The 22,186-nt window shown below is 37.3% G+C and overlaps 1 protein-coding gene and 1 pseudogene across 3 annotated transcripts; both read right to left on the bottom strand.

The window, feature by feature from the left end:
* On the bottom strand, positions 1–20,408 carry LOC149036564 (trafficking protein particle complex subunit 11-like; annotated as a pseudogene). Its single transcript, XR_016181443.1, has 24 exons — positions 20,086–20,408; positions 18,805–18,974; positions 18,173–18,243; positions 17,586–17,700; positions 16,615–16,687; positions 15,917–15,943; positions 15,525–15,598; positions 14,848–14,944; positions 13,888–14,021; positions 13,268–13,328; positions 12,743–12,823; positions 11,935–12,022; positions 11,561–11,640; positions 11,165–11,243; positions 10,550–10,604; positions 9,475–9,555; positions 8,785–8,855; positions 7,003–7,062; positions 5,104–5,193; positions 3,775–3,886; positions 3,265–3,356; positions 2,040–2,173; positions 1,654–1,821; positions 1–822 (listed from the first exon to the last, which is right to left on the bottom strand). The product of XR_016181443.1 is annotated as a trafficking protein particle complex subunit 11-like (transcript).
* LOC149036565 (uncharacterized) lies at positions 5,101–6,907 on the bottom strand. 2 transcript variants are annotated; one of them, XR_016181646.1, is made up of 4 exons: positions 6,522–6,907; positions 6,016–6,073; positions 5,412–5,550; positions 5,101–5,210 (listed from the first exon to the last, which is right to left on the bottom strand). XR_016181646.1 is itself a non-coding variant. In XM_089189443.1 (3 exons), the coding sequence occupies exons 1-3, from the start codon at positions 6,591–6,593 to the stop codon at positions 5,489–5,491; spliced, it is 192 nt and encodes a 63-aa protein (XP_089045569.1). In that variant the 5' UTR covers positions 6,594–6,907; the 3' UTR covers positions 5,235–5,488. The 2 variants fall into 2 exon arrangements, 1 of the variants encoding a protein (XP_089045569.1); XM_089189443.1 differs by lacking the exon at positions 5,101–5,210 and having other exon boundaries at positions 5,235–5,550.
* Positions 20,409–22,186: the final 1,778 nt, after the last annotated feature.

Here is a 22,186-nt window from a genome sequence, read left to right as displayed (position 1 = left end):
TTCAACCAAACAGTTTAATCATTCGCTTTTGATTTCTCTGTGTGATAATTGATTCAGGCTTGGCCCAAGTCAACGACCACGCGAAAGAAATCTTGAACTCATAGGGCAATTTTCAATCTAAGATTACATTGGTTTTGCTCCGCTCTGTCATTGATCCAGAAAACTCGGGCCACTCTCTTTCAACCAATCAGATGCAAAACTAAAATCAACCACAACTTAGTCGCCCGTGTTTTCCCGCGCTTTAGACAGTTTGGTTGTGTTCACTTTGATTTCTCTTTGGCTCTTCAAAGTATTTTCTTTCTTTTGATTGGCTGTTGGGATTACTTTGATTTCAGTTTTACGACACTTTGTCAAAAAGCGTTCTATACGAAATTTCAAGGGTTAAATATGAACAAAACTGGAAACATGTCACTCCAAGTCAACAAGAGAGAGAAACTCACAAACGGAGCAAATATCTCCGGGCAAGTCGTCGTTCTATGTAGTAGCACTACTCTTAATTTCTTAATCCACCCAAAGGAAGTAGTGCAACTGATTCTACGTGATATCGATACGACATGCACGCAAAAACACATGAGCGTATCTGTTAACCACAGAGTTGTTTGGCCTTAACCATCCTGCAATTCACCAGCCAGTGGACAAAAGCCCCCACTAAAGAATTTCCTTCATGTGGCTGGCAGTTTACAGCGGTTCAAATCTCCGCTGCATCACTTTGCTGCTTAAAATCCTATTGTGACTATAACTGGAAAGTTTGCCTCCAGTCTCCACTGTTCCATTAGCTATCTTTAGTACTAGTAACCAGGCTTCTTCTCTGATTCCAAGGGGCTGTGTGATAACAGACACGTTATAAATGAGTTTTCCAATGGATTTCCAGTTTCTGATTATGGTAAACACTTCTATACCTGATTTTGCATAGATATCCTACATGCTAACTTTTAAAACTTGACTAATCCATTTTATGACTAATCACTGGTATTCCAGTCGCTAGTTGTACTAAAAACTTCTAGACCTGTTTTCGCAAGGATATCCTACGTGCTAACTTTTAAAACTGATAACTAATAAATTTTTGGTATATGTAACTTGTTCAGACAGTCGGTCCACGCTGTGTAATAACACATTACACAGCCATCCCTTCCAACAAGGTTACTGCAGCTGTTTATTTTGTTGTTTTGTTTTTCCGTTTCAGGGCCGTAAAGGTGTTGCAAATACGGCCACTGGGCCTGAGAATTCACATCCACTTTCAAGTCAGGAAGTCCTCATGAGTGACTTAAGACAGAATTTCTCCTTACAATATCAAAACAATATAAAGCAGACAAGTTATGAGAATAAAAAAAAATCAACTAGGGGATTATCAGTTGATCCATCAACAAATTCTCCGAACTAACATCTAAAGAATCGTAAGACAGACAGTAAGGAGAGTTAATAAAAATATCTTGGGAGTGAAAGGGTTAAAGGATACAGCCTTTCAGCGAGAAGCCAGTATGGCGATTTGGATCGTAAACTTTACGGTAGTCAAACACTTGAATAATTTATAACTAATTTAGTGAACCGAATTAGAGCGTAGAAACATCTTCTGATGATTGTGTCAATAAATAAAACCAACCAAGCAAAATATTTGCATTTTTTCACGTTTTGGACATAAAAAAAGTTTCTTACCTTTATAAAAACATTGGTCGGAACCAATTTCTGCGCATGTTCATCTCAGCTAACCTGAAAGCGAGGCAGTTTGAAATGCAGCTTGAGAAGAGTCAAAAAGCCCCCGTAAAGAGGGTACAAACTGAACTTGAGCCTGTGATCGCCAGTTGGCCGCAGACGAAATTGAATCTGGAGATGAAATTCATAGTTAACAACTATTCACCAAAGTTGCGTTGGCTTCTGGCGAATTCCGCCCGCGTTTCTCGTAGATAAATAGCAAAGGATATTGGGAGTTTGAGTAGCCAATCAGTGCGCAGTAGCCAATGATATATTTCTTCAATTTTATTATTTCACCAAACCCCCTCGCATGAGACAAGTTTTACGTGTAGCAAGTAAGCTGAACTAACCTGTTTATGACCTGAATACATAAAGACGTCACTTGGCTCCACTGTGACTTCGACTTCCTGACCTTGAAGCGTTCTATTGCGGACGAGATAGCTTACGAAAAGTGGGCTCTGTACACAGCCGTATGCAGGCAAATCTGAAAAAAACGGTACAATAAATAAATTTTTTTTCTTTGGTCTTGTAACGAGGTCGCGTCTCCATGAGGATTAGAGCCCCAGAATTTCGACTTCCGCTCTCGAATGGCAAGCTTTACTTTTTCCTTGTCCCACGCTTGTATGACGAAGAAAAAATATCTTTCTTTACTTTATTACGGATCTTTAAATTTACCGTCTTTCCTTTTCTATTCATTAACAAATACATATATTCAAAGATAATTTGGTTTTATCAACTGAAGTGATAATGTAAATTGGCCACCGTAAAGGATTTCTACAGCTGAAGTATCGACGTAGGGCTGACGCTCGAGAGGTCCGCTTGAGAAACTCTTTACAGGGACCAATTTCTTTTATTAACTTTGTTAATAAAACATGACTATTGTTCAATACCCCCACCGACGTAGCACCAAATTATGTTTAAAAACGTACCCCCTCTATACATTTATTAACACTGAGTTTAACCACGTTTTCTTATAAGTGGCTTTTCCTAGTGCGTGTGAGGTTTCTTCATTTCTTGAACAATTTGAAACCCTGTAAAACGCGCAGTAAGAGTGCTTTCGCATAACCTTATCGACTTTATCGTGTTTATGCCAATTGGCCCGGAATTTCACCAAATTGACTGTAAGACTGATAGTTGTAACACATTTGGACGAATTTAAGAGATCCTCGCAGCTAACAACACTACTGAAATAGTAGTTGAAAATAGGACCTAAAAAAAATTTCAGGCCCGTACGGGATTTGAACCCATGACCTCTGCAATACCAGTGCAGCGCTCTACCAACTGAGTTAACAAGCCAACTGGGAGCTGGTCAATATGTTGAGTCCAAATTAACCATCCAAGTGATGAATAACGATTTTAGATATATGAAATTCATACATCTGCACTGCGGTGAAGAAACGAATTTAAGAGATCCTCGCAGCTAAGAACACTACTGAACTTGTAGTTGAAACATAAACTCACATCTGGACGACTTTGCCTGCACAAAGGTGGAGAAGCACGAATAAACCTTTTCCAATATAGTTTGATTTTGACGCTTGGCATATTGCCGTATGATTGACCTTGCTGGAAACGTACCTGCCTGTATCGCAAAAGGAACACTCTCTACTGTTACAGAGGGGAAAGTGAGCTCTGTGACCACAACTTGAAACTTATCAGCCGCAGAAGTTCTAAAGAATTAAAACAATGTAAAATGATTAAATCAAGAAACGAAAGGACTTCTATATATTCCCCTAAATAAGGTTCAGTTGAAAAGGCATCAGTGGGTCCACTGAGTGTTGGCAAAAACCACAAAACCAAAGTAATAAAATTGGTTCATCAGGACCGATGAGAGCACGAAGAAAAATCAAGCAAACTGCCCGAAGCGCGGGAAAACGCAGATGGCCAAGTCGCCACTGGTTTAAACTTTACATTTCATGATTGGTTGACAGAGAGAGAGAGTTGTGCGACTTTCCTACTCCAATCACAAAGCAAAGGAAGGCAAGACCAAATTTTGAATGCAGTTCGGTATTACAATCGGTACTCAATTGAAAATTGCTTCAAGTATCTCACTTATCTTAGACTCCCTCGAGTTAACCACGAACTTACCGTCTCCACTGGAGGGCAAGACTTCCAATGTTCACGACCTTCAGTTTACTGACACCCTCTTTAACAGCTAAGCAGTAGCATTCCGACGCACTTTCACCCTGTTGCAAAGAGACTGGGACCACCATACGTGGAGTTAGAAGGAGAAAAAGAAAACAGCAAGCACGTCGGGAATAATTGTCAGTTTTTCACAAGAAATCTTGCACCCGCAATTTGCATATAAGGACACATAACGCAAAGCTGTATGTTCATATGCAAATTCTTACCCCCTTCCTACATTGGGCTAAAAAATCGCTCAACCTTGTCTGGTATGTTTTTAATTAAGAGGGGCCTTGAAAACGCCTCAACAAAATTCTCCTCGTATTCCCATGCAGATTCCCTCCCCCCCACCCCCTCTCTCCATTGGTCTACAAAATCGCTCAACCTTGTCTTGTATGTTTTTAATTAGGAGGGGCCTTGAAAACACCTCAACAAAATTCTCCTCGTATTCCCATGCACATTCCCCCCCCCCCCCCCATTCCTTCTCTCCATTGATCTACAAAATCGCTCAACCTTGTCTAGTATGAGGAGGGGGCCTTGAAAGCCTTGAAGCTCCTCAGGAAAATTCCCTTGTCTTCCCCAGCTGATTCCCCCCTCCTTCAATTGGTCCAAAAAAACGCTCAACCTTTTCTAGTTTCCCCAAATGTTCGGCGATTAGCTATAAAGAAGCCTAACGACGAGAATCTGACAGTTTTTTTGGGGACAGCAATGCAAGTAGACGCATCTTTAACTAACTCCGATCGGTTATTCTCGTAATACACAGACATGTATTCCTTACTTCCTATTCACTTCTGGAGACTGAAATCAAACAAACAAACAAACAGTTCTCCAGAATTTCTGCTTCTAATTCGAAGCACAGTTGAAAGTAGGAACCGACTATTCTCAAGAAGATATAGCTTCCTTGTCAATCCTCGATAAAACCTGAATTTTTCAGGCTACTTTTTCTTCAAAGAGTTAAATTGCAGTAAGTTTGAGAAGATCAATTCGAGACATGTCATCTTATCCAAAGGTTGAAAAATAATTCATGACATATTATTTTCGCGCGGTTCCGGCACACACACGAAAGCTGTAGTATATATACATTCCCAGCTTGACTCGGGGGAGGGGATACTAAGTGAACCCAGAGATTCACTCTTCCACTTAATCGGAGATTTCGCTCCGACCCACCCCACCCCACCCCGCCCAATATCTTGCAGCACTTGCTCTCCTGCTTCATTAACTTATCTTCACGACTATATTTTCTAAAGGAAGACAAATCAAGTTTTTACGAACATAAATTGTTTGTAAACTCACCATATTCAATGTAGTGGTGACCATGGTAACAGGCCAAGGTGAGGTGCATTTGATGCCAGCTAATAAGAGGAATGGTTCTTCTTCGAACAGCTGTTTAGTCTCTCCAACTGAGAATAAACGCAAATCAATGATTTGAACTCATTGCATTGCTTTGGTTTACACCCCACACCCCCCTCATAAAAAACAAACAAACAAAACAAAACAAAAGCAAACCACGACGACGACAACGAGGGCATAACAAAACAAAATATCTCATTTTCAGAACAATTGATCGGCACGTGCATTTCAAAACTTTGTATATTTCTTACCCGTTTTTTGCAAAACAACAACTTGAAATCAACCAAATTTGTGTGGTCTGTGAACGGAAAACCCGATGGCAAACTATCTAAGCGCCCGTTTGGAACTCAACGCTGCTGCCATACGTTAAGCTGCGGTTGACGTGTGGCGCTACAAGAAGCAGTAAACGCATTTAGCCATTCGCGAAATTATAAATTCATTTTTAAACCATCGTTTACTGCGGCGTTGCCTTCCTGACTGCCTGAGGTCCCCATTTACTGGCCTAGACACTGCGTTACTTTGTATAGGAACCTTACAATTGGATTGTCATCGCGTGGTAAAAGACAACTTAGCGCTAATCATCAATTCAAACCACAGCACCCTCATTCAGATGCGTGTTAGTCAGAAAGTGTTTCTTGATGCACCAGACTAGGTTTATATTCGCAGAGTTATGCAGCGATGAAAAATTTTTGACGGATTTATAGATGCATTAATTTATGCCATAACTTTCAATGAAATAAAAAAATTTGAGACAAGAGCGAGAGCAAGTTTGCTAACATAGCCAAAAGCGCAAGTTTGATCGATTCCAAGAGACGTATAATTACATCGTAAAAAATATTGCCTATTTTCCCTTACCTGTCAGAGACAAAGAGATTTCAAATGGTATAACAGTCTTGATAACAACACTTTCCTCCTAGGGCGGGTATAAATCAGGACAGTAGAGAAAGAAGAAAGCAAAAAGTCGTCGTGATTTTGTATTCACCAGGTAGAGGATTTTTTAATTGCGTGTCGAAAGAAATCTGAGATTGCTTGCGTTCTATCATTGGTCCAGAAAACTCGCGCCACTTTCTAAACCAATCAAATGCAATACTAAAGCCACGTTTTCCCGCCCTTTTGGTATTGTTGTTTTTCTTTTGAGTTCTCATTGGCTCTTTCAGTTATTTTCCTTTCTTCTGATTAGCCGTTGTGATTACTTTGGTTTTGGTTTTATGACAGTCAACCGAAAAGCGCTCCATGTTACAAGTGCAACTCACATTCACAAGTGCAACTACATTACAAAGCGAACGAGAATTAAAATTAAATGTGGAAATACTGAGAGGTAGCCTTACTTTTACTTTTAAGACACAAAAGAGTGATCTCACCTTGGCACAGGTACAGGTGACTGGCGAAGAATTTGGTTCTACTTGGACATCTACAGTATAGATAATCTGCATAAAAAAAAATAAATAAAAAAATAAGCAAATGACTAGGATTAAGCATTGATAGGAATCTTTTCAAAGAATGCAAGATATCTTAACTTGAAACTCGATCCTAAGAGAGTAAGAACATAGAAAAATATTGCGTATCTAAAGGTATTGTATAAAGATCTATTAACTACGTACTGAACGGAACGCAGAGCCCGCAGAACATGCACAATAGGGCGAACGGAGGCAAGCGGAAGTGACGTGCGAGGGAAAGGCGGGGAAAAATAAGGCACTCCTCCCCTTTCTCTGATCCTCGTTCGCCTTAAAAACGCCTCTTCTGCAGGCTACCTATTGCACGACAATTTGACTTGAGGTCTCTAAATAGACGCCCAAAGAATTGTGATTAAAGGTACAATTATAGCTTACTTAAGTATTATACCTTTGCTGTTACAGTCCGCAATCATACTTGAGAGCATTTGACGAAGTACGACCTCTCGATCTGGAAAGAAAAGACGAAAGGGACACATTGACCATATGCAAGACGTGAACTACGATGGTTCATTGGTGTTAAAGCCTTATTTTCCTGCACACCAGACAAACGAAGTAAAGGCAGTTTTTTAAATCCAACAGCACTACATGGAATATCAAAAAGAAATAACGCGCGCAACGAGTACAAATTACCCTCGATATTGTACGGTTACTTCGGCAGTTGGTTACTTTGTACTGAAAAAAAAAACCTTGTAAATAGAGTAAAAAGATGGTTAGTTTTAAGATCGGTAAAGAAAAAGAGAAAGGTGTTTTTCATCTAGTCACAATTGTAGGAGAAAGAAAAAAATTCCCCATGAGGAATCGAACCTCAAACCTTCGGATTCCGCGCATTGAAAACAACAGGAAATATTAAAATATCACACACTCCTTTGCATAAGACAATGAATAAAATAAATTCATTCACTCATTAATATTTTAAGCTTAAAGATTTTACCCGTCACCTTATCAAGCCTTGGTTTCAAAGGGTATTAAAGAAGAGTTTTTTCCTACCCTGCAAGATTTTATTTGCTGTATTTGGAAATTGAATTTAGCAGTTTCTACAGCTAAATTCAGTTTCTGCCTCTGTGAACTGTGAAATGATATCAGCGCAAAGAGAAAAAATACACAACAGAGATGACATTTTCTCACCAAATGGTGCTATTTGTTCTATCTGTATGGTAAATACTTGGGGTGCCTGCGGTGTCACTTTAAGTGTTTTCCATAGCTCCTTAGCTTCTTCCACTGCTTCAAAGTCACAGCCTGGCTCGGGCTCAGGACATTCATTCTGTTTGTAATTCCAATGAAAAATAAGAAATGATACAGCGATAAGAATTCAGTTGTTTTTCGTAACATGCTTGTCCTGTAAGAAGCGCTCGGCGAAAACGCGAGTTATCTACGCGCGAAAGACCAGCCATGCGGGGAAAGAAACTCTCTTTCCCGCGCGTTTAACTCGCGTTCAGGCGCGCGCGTGCTTTCTATGTTTAAATCACCAGTGTCAGGGTCGTAGATGACAAAAACAGAGAAACTCAGCGTAAATTCATTCAACAATAAATGTTCTTCCAGAAATCCTCTTTAAACGACCATTTGAAATAAGTCCTTACCGACATAACGTGAATAAGATTAGTTTGACATCTTGTTTTCTCTTCAGGTGAATTTTCAACATCTGATGTTTTCTTGAATCAAGGACTCTATCACCAATACAATATCAGATATTGGGTGTGATGTTTCACTTTTACAACGCGATGGATTTGACTTAGAGAAAATCTGTTCAGCTTAATACGACTACAATAGTCAATTGATATTATTCTAAAATTCCCAAATTTTGCAACCTTACTAGTTGGTTACCGTAGAGTAACTTGCGTTTTGAAGGCGCTTTTCAGCCTTTCCACCTGACTTGGAAATCACTTTAACCCTTTAACCCCTAAGAGTGACTAGCATGAAGAATCAATAAGAACTCAAAGCATAAACAGGCACCCTGCCTGAAGCGCGGGAAAAAGCGGGTGACCAAGTCGTGGTTGGTTTTAGTTTTGCATCTGATTGATGGAGAAAGTGGCCCGAGTTTTCTTGACCAATCACATTACGAAGCTAAGTTAAACCAGTGCAATCCCACATCACTTTGCATTGAAAATAACTCTAACTACGAGAATCTTCTCATCAAGAAAAAATGCTACATTCAGTTATTCAGATGATAGGCAATATTTTCTTCCTGTCAATTCAAGCGAAAGGGTGATATATTCCTCCACATTGCCAACCAAGTATGCACACCTGTAATAAGAGTTAAGTAGACTATGGATGTATAAATAAATAAATCTAAAATTTGAAGTTGAGAAAAGCTGTTTTGAATGTTCTACCCCCAAAGTTGCAATTCATAAACAACCCCTTGACAATAATTTGACATGGAAAAAGAAGATCAACTTTGATTTTTGGCATTGTAGCAGTCCAACTGAACAGACGTGGAATTATTCTGTCTGTCCGAGTTGGTTGTGTCCGCATTGTAAATGAGCCAAACTTCCACCAACATCGACATGCTATCCCTGATTCTCACGCTTAAGGGCTTTTCAATAACGTGTTGCCAACCACAACCAAGGTAAACCCAACAACCAATCACAGTGATGGTAAATACCACAAGGGGTAACTTAGAGAAAAAACAAGTAACCGGCCTGAAGTGCGGGAAAACGCGCGTAACCAAGGCGCCACTGGCTTCAATTTTACTTCTGATTGGTTGAGAGGGTAGCGCGTGTTTTCAAGACCAATCACAAAGCAAGGTAATGCAAAACTAAAGTAAACTCAGATTATTTCAACTGAAAATGCTTACATGTTGAGTTCTCAGAAACAAGAGCTGGAGAGTACAAATCTTGTCTCACTTACTACAAAACAACAGTACCTCAGTGATGTGATTAAAACTGACGTGAGAAGTGACCACCATTTTTCTCTGCGGTAATCCCACGTGACTTTTCCCAACAACCTTAAAGAACAACAAAGAATGACAACAATAAATGGAGTAAGTTTTGAAGACACTTTGGTGCTGCTTCGGCGGAGGTCGGTAAAGTTAGTTGAGGTGATAAAGAAAATTGGCCACCGTTAATAGTGTTTCTAACGCTGACGTTACGAGCGTTAGCTCTTCGTTAGAGCGAATGGAGGAATTGAGAGTCGTGTGTGGTTTATATAAAGAAAAATGGAGCTAAGCTATTGGTAGGAACATGGTAACGTGAAAAACATAATGAAAAGCTAGATTTTAAACATCAATCAGAGGAGCGGCGAAAACTTCCGTGCAATCACAAGCAGACCACACTGTGTTTGTTGTTACTTAACTAATTGTTGACATGAGACGAAAAAAATCTACGAGGGTTATGAATAAAGCCCTGAAAAATGCATACCTAAATTACATCTCGGTCTGACTTTCTCCATAAAGTTAAATGAAATGTTAATCAACTCATTTTGGGGTATGTTGGCGCCTTTTTACGAAATAACTTTCTCATAACGGCCTCCGGCCGAAAGTAATTTCTTAAAAAAAACGCTTCAAACGGCCTGGTCTGCCTGGTCTGCCTATGGTACAATACTTGACCACTACTGATTCTAAACTGAAACTTTCTCTACTGCTTTACTCACAATAAAGCTTTACTGTAATCCCTGGCCTGGTCTGCCTGGTCTGCCTATGGTACAATACTTGATCACTACTGATTCTAAACTGAAACATTCTCTACTGCTACACTCACAATAAAGCTTTACTGTAATCCCTGGCCTGGTAATACTCCTCACCCATCTGAACCACTGGTCTGCCTGGTCTGCCTATGGTACAATACTTGACCACTACTGATTCTAAACTGAAACTTTCTCTACTGCTTTACTCACAATAAAGCTTTACTGTAATCCCTGGCCTGGTCTGCCTGGTCTGCCTATGGTACAATACTTGATCACTACTGATTCTAAACTGAAACATTCTCTTATGCTACACTCACAATAAAGCTTTACTGTAATCCCTGGCCTGGTAATACTCCTCACCCATCTGAACCACTGGAGAATTAACAGGAAATAGTTTCTGTCAGGTTATTATCATCACGAAACGTTCTCATGTTCACAACCACACCACAAGACATAATGATAAACTTAAAGTTCTCTTTTGTCGTACAGGTACTGCTCAGCGGTCTCTCTTTTCTCGTGATATTAGAACGTTAATAATGTACATGCAAAAATTACGCACTTCTGATTGGCTAAAAACGAGTGCATTCTCGTGTAGCACGAGTGCAAATTCGTCTGTCTTGACTTTGTTAACTTTTAAAAGCACTACATGTACATTGTCATGATGAAACAAAAGCTTTTAGTTGCATCTTGCTAAGTTCTTAACCCTTTACACTCTAAAATCAGTCTATATATTCTCCATACTGTTCTTTATACATTTCCTAAGGTGCTGACAAGGAGATTTTGTTCACCAATCAAAAGCCTCTTTGGTTGGTGATCATTTCCTTTATTCTCATGACCTTAACATGTGATTCAGGGCTGATATTTTAGGGAGAAATTTGATGCTGGTCACTCTTAGGGTTTAAAGGGTTAAAGTGAAAAAAGAGAGAACTTACTCAGGTATCTCTTCATCCTGGGTGATTTGTACTTTTTAAACTGAGCCACTGCACTACTGAGAAGGGGAATGATAACCCACTGTGAGAGAAAAAAAAAAGGAGCCAATATTCTAAGTACCTCAACCAAATATACAAAGTAGGTTAGCATAAATAAAGAGATTGATGGTAAGAGTATTTGCTAACAAGGTATCATGTAATACTGGCAATTGGGATTTCAAATTCATAATTGCTTTGGTTTGGCTAGAAAGCTCATTGATGCAATTGTGCACAACCAAAAATTTACAGTCATATTAACCTTGCATTTAAACTTAATTTGTCACCATGACTTCTCCCTGACATTTATCTGATCTTAATTTTCTTGAAATGAAAGTCTGCCAAACAATACAGTGCACTTACAGAATGGTCCACTTGGATTTCTTGGGACTGCAAGGCTATAATTCCAGCCTTCTCTATTCCTGCATCTGGTGGTTCTGTTCCTACAAATATATTAAGTCAAATAAACCCAGCAGTTCTACAAATTGAAGGAAAGTATTGCATCTCAACAGATCAAGTTTCAAATAAGCTAAAAAAAAAAAGTTTTAAAATTTTTTTTCTGACAGAGTGTTTTTAATACACGAAAAGTTTTCTCTTATCAAATGGAACAAAATTCTAACACTGAGCTTTTCAACCAGTACATGGTTTCCAAAGGAAACTTACTGAGTGTCTCAACACCTTTTGTACTTACTCTAAAAAACACTGCAAGAGGAAAAAAATTATATATTTGCAGTTACCTTGAAAACCTTGTCTCCAAGGTCTCTGACCATAGAAGTCGAGATTTCCAGCATTTTCTAAGGGATTCATAGTAAGTGGAGTGGTAGTCTAGAGATGAATTAATAACAGATTCCAATGTATTAACTAAAAAGTAACTCATCAGACTCAATGAACAATAAAAGTTAATTACATGCAGAAAACAAATGACCCTTTTGAGTGGTAGTTAATTAGTTTTTGGTTAGGTGTACTCTGAAGGGAATCTATGACCCTTTCTTGCCACTAGTTTACATTCAACATTATCCCACACTACAAGGGTGGTTTAAAGTCTAAGGCAATATTACTTATATCAAAACCTTCCCTGCCCCTCCCCCAATCAATTTCCAATTTTGTGTGCTTTGTAAACATTACCAGGATGTTGTGCCTAAACTTAGGCTTTACCAACATTGTTAGAGGGGGGGAGTTCTGTGTACACAGCTGAATTGGCAAAAGATGGCCTTTTGTAATATGTTTGGATATAGAATATCTTTTTGATAACTGTCCGAACAAGCTTTGACCTCCATTGTAGCTGTGTCCACCCATGTGCACAAGTATGTAGCCCAATTTATCTGGGTAAGGCCCTCCAGGAAAAGTTCTTTGGAAATAATTTGTACTTCAAAATTACCTAAGTCAGACAGTTCTAGTCTTCAAATTTTTATTGGTAAGTTTCAACTAATGATAAAAAAATGGTCACTTTCATTAAGAAAAATATTGCTCCTTTGAGTTTGTGTCTGTCACTGTTCCTTCAGATCTTTCTCAGCAATCCTCTGGCATGATAATAATTTTACTTACATGACACAAGCCCTGGCAAAGCTGTCTCCTGACAATGGCATTGTTTGCTGCTTGTTGATAGTAAAATCCTGGGTGTTGAGTCTGTGATAAAGGAACAGTTAAGTCTTTACCAGAATCTGAGAGTATGACTGATTTGTACACTCTAATCAGTCACTAGACCAGATTTGTTTGGGCACATTTACATCAATCCTATTTATTAAGGTGCCTCTCTCTGTTTATAGCCAAAATTTAATTAGGGGAGAAAAGATCATCATGATTGTTAAGAGATGACAAAAAAGTACCTTTAAAACAGAAAAACACTCCATTCTATTCATTTATATTGCATACAATAATTATTATCATAAGAGATATAGCATAATGGGAGACAATTTTTTCTTTATTCTAAATACCAATTCAGAATACTTAGTAACATAATTAGTAAGAATTTCTTTCTCTTCTTACAGATGTATTGTTGTTTGTAGATTTAATAAATAAATATTTCATTCATTAAACCAATATGCCAACACAGATCTTCTACATTGTTACCTGTAAGGCGGTTAAACCATTTCTGATGGCTTCATCAAACAGTTCTCCAAATAAACTGAACCTGTATTAATTTTTCACATAGTTTGTTATTGATTAAGCCTCTATAATTCCCTACCATACAGCATGTTGTATTAACTTTGACAATTATTCATCATTGAACTGACTAACAAATTATTTAAAAGTCTCCTGTTTTCATCATTTCAGTTCCATTACGTTGAAAAGTTCAGTAAAAAATTTTCACTTAAACTTGACCTATTCTTGATCTAATGTTGTTAAGAAACAAGAGTTGTTAGATCCTGGTCACAGCTTGGGTTTCTTTGAAAGCAAAAACCTTCTAGAACACAAACCAAAGAGGACTCACCACATCAAAGCTTATCATGGTTTCTGTAGCATAAAGAGACTAAAAGTTCTCTCTCTGGATTTGATGCTACATATAGGTCTGGTAGATTACCCCCTACCCCCACCCCCCAGCATTTTTATCAAATTCCCTTGGCCGATACTTATTTCAAATCTGGGGTGGAGGGAGGTACTTTAGCTGTACATATGTAAGTGCCCAAAAAACAAACTGAATGCAAACCTTTCAGTTAAGAGTGAGGAGGCTAAACAGAAAAAATACTCACTGTTTGGAGAGCCAGGCTGAGTGTTCAAAGGCTAAGTCAGGGCAGCCAACCTTTTCCTTAAACAAATCCACATGCTTTCTGAATTGTGATATGGCATCTAATGGGGCTGATGGTTGGAAACTTAGACGGCAAATCTGTGAGACAATTAATAAAAATTGATTAATACTGTTTGGTTGTCAGGATAACTCAAAAGTCTGTAATATAATTATGTTGTTGGAGGGATATAAATCACCAGATATATTGGTCCCATAGGACATTTAAATTCCACTGAATCTAAATTTAGCATCAAATGTTTTCAAAGATATTTGGTTTTTTTCTGACCACTCTGCCAATAACCATTTTGTTTCTGTTTGTCACTGTTTCCAAAACACTCCTGTAAGTGACCATATTAAAAAATGTTGGACACATTTTTGGTACTGTGTTTCTCATAAGCAGTCACCGACAGGTTTGTTATAAAATCAGAGAGAAATAAGGAATATTTCATCAACGTTGTAAGTGACACTTTCTATAATGTAGTTTCATTCTGAAATGAAATTGGATGGTTAAGTGGGTAAACTGATTTCAAGAATTAATAAATACCAAATAAGTACTGTACCATAGTTCACTCATAACTTTCTGATTATAATTTTATTTTTCTAAAATAAACTTATTAAATGGCCACCTCCCTAAAGTGCCCACTTAAGAGCGACTTGACTGTACACCTCAGACTTAGAATTACAGATGGAGATCTTTTGATTTAATGGCACAATTAAGGTATCTGGTGAAAAATTTACCTTGCATATTTGACAAAAGGAGTACATAATCCCAAAAATGTAAAATTACGTGATAAGAGATCATGTCTTTAACTCATTCAAGATGTACAATGTCTTCTTCACATCATTACTTTTATGTAACTATTATTACAATGGTATACACCAAATATATATTGATTAGAGTTCTAAAATATGAAAAAACACAAACCTTGTAATTAATAAATCCAGCAACAACTTTGATCTCTAGTATGTTCATGTCAGTTGTCTTGATTTCTCCAAGAAGACTGTATGCTTGCCTGTAGTGCCTGGGGTTAAAAATTAAAAAAGTCTTGCATCAATCAGCTGATGTCTGGTATGTTAATATGCAAATGTAACTAACTTGGGAGTTTATGTTGAGAGATCTCCATGGCAGGAAGACTGAAAATATTGGGGGAAGAAATCTGTGGCAGGAGTTGCCAATTTTGTAAACTGTCTTTGGCTGTCATGTGGCAAGGCAGAACAACTTTTAACTCTCTGTCATTTTCTTTCATAAAAAAAATTTTGCTCCTTCTCCTCCACTGTCCTAGTTCTAAACCTTGAGATACCTTGTGAAAATCCTACACTAATTGCTGATCATTTCAGAGACAAGCATTGCCGTCAGCTGAAAGTATATTGTTTAATATTCTCACAAGGTGTCCTTTTCAAAATTTTCATTTCTACTTTTCCTCTTTAAATTTCTTTTCTCAAAAAAGTCTCTTAACAGAAAGTTGGCTAATACAGCCCTGAAAGTTCCTTTTCCTTCCTGACCCCTTAACCGAAAAAAAGGGAAACACTGAGATCTACCTTTTGGCCAACTAATTGCTGTCATTGTAAGATCAATAAAAAAATAAATACTGACGAACTTACTTGATAGCAGAGTGAGGGTCTTGTCTTAGCTCATTGAAAAAGGCAACCTTGAATTGGTGTCGCACCAACAATAGCTACAACAACAGTAGAGAAGCAAAATAAGAGATTTATGAATTGTTGAGGCCATTTGCAAAGCAAAATGTGGTCAGTGATGTCTTTGGTGGAATATAATAATAATATATATATAAGAGGGTAGCAAAAAAAAGACACTGAATGAGAAACATTTCAAAGTAACACCCTTCAAAGCTGACATCAACAAGCTTTTTCTGCTTAGAATTCTTGGTAACTCTTTCCCTCAGCCTTTAACTAAATGTAGTTCTGTAGTTTGAGTAGAATCCATCACATCAAATTATTGACATACAAAGATCACTTTTGCAAAATAAAGTTCTCACCTGATGTGTTCCTTTGTTAAGAAATTCCTAATGATCATAAAGAGCATGAAAACATAATAAGTGTCTCTTCATTCCGTATATTGATAAAATTTTCCATTTTGTGCTACAACAAAATTATTTTGATGGTAATTCTGGCTAGTGAAAAGGTAATCTATAAAAACATTACATTGCGCTACCAGGCAAGTTATACAGGATTGTATATGACCCAGAATTTTGGCACATTTTCCAACAGACAGTTTTAGCTACTGATACTTTTCTGTCCTTGATCTGAGAAGAGAAATTTACTTAGTACAGGGGGAGTGTCCTACTAAAAGACCCAATGGCTTTAGCATGAATTTATGTCGAACTAAGGCAGTTAAACCAAAAGAGTCCAAAAAGCTAACCAGAGGGCTATCTTTTCCCCTTTTCCTGACTAGTTGAAAATTCAATTCAAGACACTCAGAGACTGTGGCCTCATCTTCAATCTGTGTCATCCATCTACGTATCATCTATGTACAAGACGATGTAGACAGTGACAGTTGAAAATAAATTTTAGACAAGGACCATTCAACAGTGGACACAGTTTATTACATTTGCCACTGCATCTCCCTAGTTTCTGCAACATGAAGCAAATACAGGCTTGTTGCTTCCTCCTGGCTGGGATTTTAATAACCTGACCTTCTCCCTACTCCCTTAAATTTCCAGAATTGCAACCTCACCTTGTGGGCTTTAACTCTCCTACATTCTCCATGGTAATAACTTTGTGCTAAATCATAAAAAGCATTCTCCAGCCTTAAAAAAAAAAAAGAAGAAGAAGAAATATTTATCTCATAAGTTTCAAACCTGTTCCTTTTTTATTTTAAAGCTGCATGAATTTCATGTCCCATGAATGACTACGATAACTTGTAGTATGATCATTCAACTGTTTAACTCCCATGAGTGACCAAGACAGAATTTCTCCTTACAATATCAATACAATATCAACTAGATTAGAGATGAGAATAAAGAAAAATATCAATTTAGGGATTAAAGGGTTAATCAGATGAAAACACAAATCAATAGAGAGGCTGTTAACTCTCTTGGGAAAGTCTTGATAAATGCTAATAACATCTGATTTTCTGATAGATATTCCCTTATTTTTAAAACATTCTCATCCCATGTAAGTAACTAAACAACTTGTAGTAAGTCTAAAGTTAGTTTAACCCTTTAAGTCCCACTAGTGACCAAGACAAAATTTCTCCTTACACATCAGTACAATATCAAGCAGACAAGTAATGAGAATAAAGAAAAAATATCCAGTGGAGGATTATTGGTTGATCCAATTCCAAATTCTCCACACAAACATCACATGAATTGTATGGCAGACAGTAAAGAGAATTACTAATGAAATCTTGAGACTGAGTTAAAGGGTTAATAGAGTCTGAGGCTTACTCATGTAAAAGCTTTTCAATTTCTTTCTACTTCACTGTCACTTTTTCCAAATAATTCTAACTAACTAAGTCTTTATTGTGTCCTGTTTTGTAACTTTTCTTGATCAGCTAGAATAAATACAATAGAAAAAATATGAAACTCTTACTAAATAAATTTTTTCTTATATTTGACAAAAGTTTGGCTTTTACATTCAACTGCAAACTCAATGAAAACCAATCTCATCAAAATCAATCTAAAATGATAAATTTTGTACAAATACCTAATTGTGTAGCCAATCAAGTGATCTGTATGTGGAAGGACAAACAATGATTTGGCTGACAGGTCACATGCACTGCACAGTGTTGCTGCCCTCTCTAGTGCTTGTAAATCATCACCTGTGATTCATTATAATAGCATAAATTTCCTCCATGAAGGGTACTCAAATCCTTGGATACAGGAACTAATATGAAATAATGTATTTTTTTCTGAAGCATGTCAACAGGCTGGAATCTTAAATTCTTGACTCTGATTGGCCAATTGTACCCCAGTAACTGGTCCAGCTTGTTAAAATACAGTTTTACAATCATGTTTTTCTATGTGGGAAGAAACTGTGCCCTTGACCTTGATTACAGACACCAGTCTTGGGCCATACTCAAGACCTTGGGCACAGTTTTTCTCCATTTTCCAGCCCATGCCTAGCTCAATAAATGACATGTAAATAAAATCATAATGCCTCTGGCAGATTTATAGGATAGACCTGGCAGTCACTTGTGGTTTGATGTTAGCAGTGAAAACACTAAACATGGATCTAAAACTCTCTACTTAATAACATCATCTTTTGACTTCTATGTATTTACTGATGTTTACCTGGAGGAAGAGGAGCATTCTTTTGGATAAGAACCACAGCAACCTTAGTGTTCTGGTCTTGAAGGCTGGTCCTGTTCAGAAATTAAAAGATTGCTTGAAATGTGTAGAATTGAAGTTATAAAATCCAAAATTATTCATTGTACTGGGTATTTTTTTTTTTGCATTTGATGAGTTGATGAGTTTTGTAATGTTCTTATTATAACTTACAAGTATCTGATTGTCACTTGGTAGAGAAGGAGGTTTCCAGAGTGTCAGGAGCACTTACTGTTGTTATGACAAACTTATTTCATGGTTGTTATTTGAATTGCACTCTAAATCACAGGAATTGTTAATTAAACTGATGATTGGACAAAAGTCATTTTCTTTTGTTAATTAAACAATTGTTTTCTGCTCAAATTTACATGTTAGTATTTACATATTATTCTGTGTGTTTATCTGTCAGAGAGCATGGAATTAAGTTTTTGAGTTGTACAATGTCATAAAAATCAACACATACAATGGAACCCTCTTGCCTAAAAATCAAACTACACTTGTCATTATACTTATTAATAATTTTCAGTCATGTCATTAGTGCTGATTAAGGTTCACTGTTATAGAGGGGTAAGATAACATTCTCACTCTCTTGTTATTACCTGACTCTTTCTAGTTTTGAAGCACATTCAGTTTGCCTGTCTTTCCACTGAACGTCATCCCAATCCAACTCATAAAACATGACCACCACAGCAGGAGAGAGATAAAGATGTTTGTGCATCCATTTTGTCTTCAAGATACCCTTTGGTATGTACCACTCATAGGTAGACCGCTACAAGGAAACAAGACTCAGTGATAAAAAGCCAGCATATACTCGCATAAGCAGAGGTCTCAGTAACACTGGTTACAGGAGGCCTACTGCTTCTGTGAGAGGTCTTACATTGCTATGGCTATCTGCTAAGATTTTCAATGGTAGTGACCCCACTAATGGCAGTATCTGCCCTCACTTATGGAAAATATTACTGAGACTCCATGCACACCAACAAAGATAAAGGTTCACTTAAACCTTTAACTCCCAGAAGTGATTAACATGAAACTTTTCCCTATGATATCCAAACATTATTCAGCAAACAGGTAATGAGAATATTCAAATTTATCAGGTAGAAGCTTTCATCTTGATCTAGCATCAAGTTCTCATAACTAATTTACAAGGAAATTTGTGGCAGCTGGAGGGGAGAATTAACAATCAGATCTTAGGAGTTACAGGGTTAACACTTCAAATCCCATGAGTGATGGAGACAGAACTAATACTTTTAAAATTTCAATGCAATATCAAGCAAACAAGCAATGAGAAAAAAGGAAAAAAAAAATTAGAGGATTATTAGTTAATCTAATTCCAGATTCTCTGAACTAACATCCTAAGAATTGTACACCAGACAGTACAGAGAATTACTAAGGAAATCTTTGGAGTGAAAGGTTTAAGAAAGTCAGAACTCAAGGAAGCAAGAGAATGCTTCCTAGGGAAAAAACCCAGGAGTATGATTGAATTGTGATAAACTCTTTTAATGATTTTGTGGAAATCACTCATAGAACTTTCTTTATAAAATTATATAAGAAAAATGAAACAGTGGCAGCTTCCTATGCAGACACCCCTTGCTGTACAAAAATAGTGTCCATTTAATCCTTTAGCATCTAATTTCTCTTTGCTACACAACCCCAGAATCAAACATTAAGCTAAGGTTATGAGAATATAGGAAATGATCACCAACTACAGTTCGTGATTGCTTAACAAATTCTCCCCGTCAGCACCTTAGGAAATGTATTGGGAAAAGTATATTAAATAAACTATACTGAAAGAGCTTAAATGTGACCAAAATAAGAGGAATGTCACGTAATCAAAGGATTTAAGAGTAACTACACTTAAAAGCGATAGGAAAGCTCACCTTTGATTTTGCTTTGGGAAATTCGTGATCAATTGGTAGAAGTCTGAAGGATAGTGGAACTCTCTCAGGATGCCTGTTCACAGAAAAAGACTCCCAGATAGCTTTGTGCAAAGGTTTCTGATTAATATCAAGTCCCATAAGGGCTGTGAGGCCTAAAGGACGGGTCGCCAGTTCTGTCGGAAACTCGCTGGCAGCCGCCATTATTGTTTAGGCTAGAAATGTAACCTGGCCGGCTGACCGGTAGTGACTGGATCGGAAATATCGACTTCATTAGACGCAGATTCTTTTAGTAGTGGTTCCTTCCGCTTTCCACGAGTGAATGGCTATCAGCGGTTAAGTCTGATCTATATCGGGGAATTGCGACCGTTTTGCTTGGGAGTCGTTTCTTTAACGACCAGCTGTTGCTATAAAAACGTCTTAGGTCGTTTCGCCAACGTTTTAAGTTATTTCACCAACATCTCTGGTGCTTTCAGGCACTGGCGCTTCCTTTCAAATATTTCAGGTTTTAACGTTCAAAATAATTAGCGTGATGTTAAACGCTCTTAGAAATTGTTAATGAAGGAAATGAGAAGGACACCCTATCAAGAACACGTGACATGGTCAAACTTTTTTTCGTGCATGTGATCACTTATTTATGCCTCAAGTTTTTATGTTGAAGTTAACGTAATTTTCGTCAAATGAAGGGACGAAAAACTCGTTTGGCTCCCATAATTTGTTATGATCTTTGACGCTATAACTGTTGCGGCTTGGATTGCTATTTAATACTGGAACTAATATTCGACGTTAGCATACTAATCACCAGAACTTCATCGCCAGAATTTTTTTGATTATAAGACAAGTATCAAGTAACATGGGTTGAGGAGAAACGATCAAAGAAATGCGCTGAAACGCATTGAGAAACAAAACAACTTTCTTGCGATCATAGCGTTTGTTGATGTTTTCGGCGGAAGCAAGCATTAATCATTCCTATCCGCGTCAGTAGACCGCAGCAGACACTCCTATCACTTGCATCATTTATACCACCACCTTGCCGCCTTAACAATGAACAACAGTGCTATCTGTTTTACTCTGTAACCTGGTTAAAACAAACGTTCACGATATTGTCTAAAATTTTTCTTAAGCCATCTTTTATTTTAGCGTCTTTGGAATTACTGCATAATCCTCTAAGAAACTTTGCCCAAAAAAGTGTATAAATTGTGGTAAATAACAAGAATATTTTGATTCCATAAACAACACTTTGACAATAACCTGACTTGAAAACAATTAAATCACTGTGCAAACATACATTATCTCAAACATTACAATACGTAATTAAGTGACTTGTTCAACCAGTTTCAAAATATTGCTGCCGTCATTTTTACACTTGATACTGATTAAGTTCTTGACCTTGAAAGCTTTTTCCATGGTTCTGTTTGGAAATCCATGTATTTTTTCCAGTCTTTTAAGCACTCAGAAGTAGTACTGGAACTCACCAAAAGAAAAACTTTCCGGAAAGATTTTACATAAAAAAATTTAGGATTCTGTTAACTTAACCTATAATAAAAGGCTTTGAGGGAAAACCCTGTAAGACTTAACTGGCTCGTTTTTTATGCTTAAACTACTGTTTTAACTTTCCTGATTTCACTTCACTTAAGAGCCGTATAAGTCAAAAATGTTTCGTGCTAATTATATCGGCCGGATAAGATAATTTTCGTGCAGAAAAAAATATTCTCGGATACGTAACCAATACCTCCTTCTGAGAAGATCGGAAAAGAGAAAGCAAAAATATGCTTAATTTGAGATTGCCCTTTCTGTAATTACACAATGAAATAACGGATAGAGTATTTTCTCCACTTATTCTATTTGTTTATCCAGCTAAAAGTCTCGAAGGTCTGTTTACTTCGAGATATTCTCATCTTTTTTCCTATGACAAACGTAAAAAACAATTATAAATAACACAATCAACATTTCTTAAATAAAGCAAATACAGTTACACCATATATATATATATATATATATATATATATATATGTATATATAGATAGATATTAAACTAGCCTTGATGTTCAAGGTAACAGAGGATCTCCACCCGGTCAGCGACCAGTAAGTCATAACCATCCTC

The sequence above is a fragment of the Pocillopora damicornis genome, chromosome 12 (genome assembly GCF_964200805.1).
Source record: "Pocillopora damicornis chromosome 12, jaPocDami1.2, whole genome shotgun sequence".
NCBI lineage: Eukaryota > Metazoa > Cnidaria > Anthozoa > Scleractinia > Pocilloporidae > Pocillopora > Pocillopora damicornis.
Note: the sequence above shows the minus strand (reverse complement) of the source record. Positions and strands in the feature narration are given on the sequence as shown.